The sequence below is a fragment of the Cupressus sempervirens genome, chromosome 7 (genome assembly GCF_028749045.1).
Source record: "Cupressus sempervirens isolate cs-2001-9-10 chromosome 7, ASM2874904v1, whole genome shotgun sequence".
In the NCBI taxonomy this organism is placed as follows: Eukaryota; Viridiplantae; Streptophyta; class Pinopsida; order Cupressales; family Cupressaceae; genus Cupressus; species Cupressus sempervirens.
In genome coordinates this window covers 55,015,615-55,021,002 of record NC_143124.1, presented here as the reverse complement: position 1 = coordinate 55,021,002, position 5,388 = coordinate 55,015,615, and the positions used below count along the sequence as shown (strand labels likewise).

The following is a 5,388-nucleotide window of genomic DNA, read 5'->3' as shown; positions in this document are numbered from 1 at the left end:
CGTGGCCACCGTCAGCGGCGCCATTCCTGAAGTGGTCACTTGCACACCCCGCACTCCAAGGCTTCCCACCACCACTCTCCTAGCGGTGCCAATAATGGATGGAGGTGTTGCTTAGCTTCCCCACCCCGTGGTGGCTTTGGCTAGTCCTCGGCTCCTCCTCCTATTGCTCGGTGGGCACTTTTTTGAGAAATGGCCTCGCCTAGATCTGGCGATTTCTCCTCCATAGCAAAAGATAAAAGATGCAGAGGCTGTCACTAATCCTCTTGTTGTTGTTGCTATTGATGGCTGGACTATTCCCAGCTCACCCCCAATCCCAAAGATGATTGGGGCTTTCATCATTGTGATGAACCTTCACCCTCATTAGGCATTGTTTTGGCTAGCTGAGGTTGTTTTATATGTTTTATTTTTTATGAATAGTGTTTGATTCCGACTATAGCCGATGAATAGTGTTTGATTCTGACTATAGCCGTGTGAACTTATTCGTAAGGTGATCTTGTATTCCCTGACCTTTTTTGTGAATTGTAATCTTGATAAATTATTTATTAATAAAAAAGACTATTCATCGAAAAAAAATAAAAAAAAATTTACATTTTAAATACGAACTTTGATGCTTTCGTCTCTTTTTGACCTATCTACTCATCCTTACACTTCTTTTAGTGCAAGCCCCTCGCACTAGTCTTATGTCATACTAAGAGATACATATATTGTACTCAGAAACAGAAACCAGTCTACACAAACTAAATCATAAAATATGCTATTGAAGATTGACTCTCTGTGTAACCTCAAATGTAACCATCAGATGGAGGCGAAATTTGACCCGTAATGCAACCATCAAAGACAGACATCACGGGTGTACGAAATTTAACTCTTATCAAATAATGACAATTGCTGCTCATACTCCGTTCATTATCCGTTATACAATTACGTCTGATCACGACAACCATTATTATAGATGGACAATAAGTCCTTGGCACACGAAACGTGGCCTTTGCGTGGCACAAAATGTATAGAAATGCAGAAAAAGCTATATATTTTTTTTTTCTCGTGGGTGTTTGACAAGGAAACCTTAGGGTTTTCTTTTCTTGTTCTTCCCATGTGCTTGACGAGAAGAAAAGAACGAGGTTTGAATAACTCAATAAATAGCCAACGCAAGTATCGCAACACTCATCTTTTTGTTCGAGATAAACATGGCTTTGGCAGGTGTGTCCACAGCCTTTTCTTTCATGAAGGCGATGATGAACAGGAAAGAGCTGTTTGCCACTGGCCAATCTGGGGACGGGCGAGAGAAAGCTTTGTTGGACCATGTCCTCAAAACGGCTGAGAAGGGCAATCCTCAATCGGTCATGAATGTAATGGATGCTTATGCAAAGACTTCCAGCTGGTGCATGAATATTGGCGACGACAAGGGACCCATTTTAGATAAAGCCCTCCAGAAGTATAATCCAAGGGTACTTCTTGAGCTTGGAACATTCTGCGGGTATTCCGCTGTGAGGATTGCTTCACAGCTCCACAGGGAGGGTAGTAAGCTTCTCACTTTTGAGATGAACACGGATAACTGCACCATTGCTAGGAAAATTATTGCGCATGCAGGTAGGTTCATTACAAATTACTTTATTTTATTAGTAGATAGACAAGAATCTGTTTAACATCTATTTTGGAAACTAGGTATATAACTGAAGTTTTAAAAAAATTATAATTTTTTTAATAGAAGTTTTCTACGATTCGATCTCACCCTTTCCATATCGGAGCCACACACTCAGCAAGATTTATCTCTAGTGAGCGCGTGCTCATGTTTAGCATAATATAATAAACCACGTGTAGCCTGATATTTGAAATATCTGTGTTTGGCATGCAGGGCTGTCGTCCCAAGTGGTTTCGGTGGAAGGAAAATTCAACGACAATATTGACGTAGCCAAGCAATTTCTGGATGAGATGAAGGCCCCTTACTTTGATTTCGTGTTCATCGACCACTGGGTACAGAGCTACATGCCAGACTATCTTCTTCTGAAGGAGAATGGTATGCTGGGAAATGGCAGTGGAGTGTGTGCAGACAATATGGGGTATTTCATTGGACCTGCCGACTTCAGGAAATACGTGAAAACGCATCCGGAAGAACTTGAGACCATTGAATACAAAAGCAATGCAGAGTATCTTTGGTGGTTCCCAGACAGCGTCACTGTTTCTAATTTTAAGCTACCCACTAAGTTGTAATGAAAAACTGCTCTCAGACTTTCTTCTACGAGTGGAAAATGTTTCTCGTGTTTCCTAGATTTATGCATATTTTAGAATAAATAAATAACATAATGTTTCTGTCTTCCCTTTAAAATTTGTGAAAGACTGGTGACTCGGTGAGGTTTGAATCTTTTTTAATTTTATAAAAGAGTGGCGAGGTTTCAATATATCTTTTCTTCAGAATTTGTGACATGGAGTATCAGTTTTATTTAATATTTTTAAAATCAGAAAAGAGTACATCTAATCAGATAGGACACGGCTATCTTCCCTCTAAAATGCACTATTTGTGATTTTGAACTTTTTAAATTGTGAAATGCCTCCTCTAGACTTTCTTATACTCTAAAACTCTGTTAATTAATAAATACATCATGGAAAAGGAAAGTTATTGCGTTCATATCTATTGATCCTCTCTTATAAAAACGTCAAAGTAATTGTATCTGCTTTACATTAAAAAAATGGATCTCTATGTGAATGTGTCACGGGAAAAGTTTTGTCTCATCTAAATACAATATTCCAAGCAATTTGTAATAGAAGGCACAATTTTCTTCGTGACATAGATAAGCCACATTCTTTGTTTTTTAATTGTCTTTAGTTGTCGAGATAAAATCAAAAGGGAACAATAGTAATTAACTATTTAAAATTGGAGTGATGGTTATTTTCTATTATTATCTCTTTCAATATTGAAAAGTCAATTTTAATAAGTACAAACAATAGATGCTTTTTTAAATTTTATTAATAGTAAATAAAATTATTATGAATAATGTGATGATTTGATTGAATGATGTTTAAAAGTGAAAGGATGAAACAAAATTTAAAAATGTTAGAATGTGAAAATTAGTTTTGTTATTTGTTTATTTTCTTTGTTATGTACATATTAGTCTATAAGTAACTCTAATGTATGTTTTGTGTTAAAATATTAAGAATATCGAAAGGATTTTAATATCTATGAGGTACTAGATTAGAAAATTTAAAGAACTTGGATCATTAGTTCAGAAATATCAAAATAATTTGTAGTCGAAAATAAGTGTGCGTTGTTAAAATTTAGGAAGGCAAGTATACATTAATGTGCACAATTACTGTAATGATTTAGTTGTTGTAAACTATGTGTATTTTTGAATTATTTTTTCTCCTAATGTTATTTTGAATTCACCCATCGGAGATGAAACAACTTAACTATGAGTGGTAGAAGAGATCATCCAAACACAAAATAGCTATAGGGTTCCCTTTAGGGATCTTTTATTTTGATGTGCTTGGGCACATCTAAGGTAAATTTGAAGTGCATATGTGAAAGCTATGATAAATGTCACAAGTTATTGTGACTGTATTTATGATAGAATATCATTATCCTAGTAAAAAGGCACTTGGATTGGAGAGATACATTATAAAAACTATAAGAAAAACTACAAGTATTTATTTTGGGTTTCATGCATGATTCTTATAAGGTATGAATGTGATTTTTTCAAGTGATTTATCTACATATTTTTGTGATGCCTGAATGGTTTTCACTCCCGAAATTATCTATAAACTAAAGGCTTAAGCTAGTGGTAATTATCAAGTTTTGATATCTAGATATTATCAAATTCTAAATGGTTTGGAGACTTAAGCTAGTGGTACTTATCAAATTTTAATATCTAGGTATTAACAATTTCTAAATGGTCCAATAACAAACTTCATTTCTTTAGGATATCCTTTGATTAGTAATATATTTCTTAGTCTAGCACTTGACATTTTCTCTAGGTATATATCATTCTATCTATGAAAATGTAGCAATTAAATCATCAAGATAATTTGATATTCTATTCAATGAGTAAATATAGGCTATATAAAGTCATCAATTTCATAATTAACTACCAAAACTTATTTACTAGAATGTAACTTCCCAAAAATTAAATTATTTTATTAATATATAAACTAACTTATCAATGTAATGATCCAAAATTCCCATTTTATTGCATTGATTAGAATAAGAATGGAATGTTGCAAAGTTTTTCAGCCCAACCCTTATGGGGTACATCCACCACTCCTCATTAGCATTAACCCTATAACCAAATTGCTCTAGTTTCAAAACCTTCATCCAAGTTAAAATCCTTGAAAACGTCAGGTTACCAAACTTTATGAAGAAAAATGAATAATCACATAAGTCTTGATTAGATTAGAAATGTGTTCAAGAAGACTTGGGTGTAGAAAAAAAAGAAACAAGAATCGGTCAAGTCATTTGAAGGGAAAACACAATCCTCTATACAAGAATCAATCAAATTATTTTTGTATAAGTTTGGCAAGGTTGGTGTGTCCTTGGGATGGAGAAGTATCATTGATACCCATGGAGGATTTAGAAATTTTTATTTGTTACCCATACACTTTACAAAATAATTCATTAACCCAAAATACTCATCTACTTATTTTTACTTTGTTCTATTGGCTCAACACTCTCATTTTAAAACTTAAATATATTCATCCATACTGAATCTTTTATCATGTACTCATCCATACATCATCTTAACATGTTTTACTACCTCCAGGTATGTGTGTACATACCAAAAATAGTTCTACAAATTGTGTTGACCAAAATGGTGTCTATACTAACAGATAAACTATATTGTACTTAGACAATTTTGTAAGTCTTTTTCCCAAAACTTTATCTTCAAAGTCTATTGACTTAATCTTTATTATAAGTTTCCATTAATGACAACATCGTACTAAGTAACCTATCCAAATTACAAATAGATGGTACTGTAAGAAGGGTTTTTTTTAATAATCTGACAATATTGTAGCCCATGGTGCATGTAGTTGGGTCTATTTTTTCTATAATGCATGTAGTAGCTTCTCATTTCAAATAATAGAAATTTACCTTTTATTTTATTTTCAATTTCTTCTCAAGTTGTGCCATCATCTTAATTTTTTTTTTTTAAATTTAGAAATAAAAATACCTTGAATATCACTATCAAAAAAATTATTAGATATTTGAGCATACAAGTGTTTGAATTTACTAATATAATCACTAACCATTTCTTTAACATTTTTCTTACAATGCATCAATTTTTGTAAAGAAATTTGAGGACCACTAGCATTTTGAAATTATTCCATGAGAGTATTAGAAAGCTTTTGAAAGGAATCAATAGAACAAGGGGTTAAAGAGAAATATCATTTCCAAGGTTA

At 33.4% G+C, this 5,388-nt stretch overlaps 1 protein-coding gene across 1 annotated transcript; it reads left to right on the top strand.

Annotated features, from left to right (window-relative positions):
- The first annotated feature begins 1,062 nt into the window (after window positions 1-1,062).
- On the top strand, window positions 1,063-2,399 carry LOC149545456 (uncharacterized). Its single transcript, XM_089790666.1, has 2 exons — window positions 1,063-1,590; window positions 1,856-2,399. Exons 1-2 carry the CDS (start codon window positions 1,188-1,190, stop codon window positions 2,209-2,211), a joined length of 759 nt encoding a protein of 252 aa, XP_089646792.1. The 5' UTR covers window positions 1,063-1,187; the 3' UTR covers window positions 2,212-2,399.
- The last annotated feature ends 2,989 nt before the right edge of the window (window positions 2,400-5,388 follow it).

Coding starts and splice junctions, on each gene's coding strand:
- LOC149545456 (XM_089790666.1), top strand. CDS start 1,188: ATGGCTTTGGCAGGTGTGTCCACAGCCTTTTCTTTCATGAAGGCGATG. Junction 1,591..1,855: donor GAAAATTATTGCGCATGCAG/GTAGGTTCATTA, acceptor TTTGGCATGCAG/GGCTGTCGTCCCAAGTGGTT.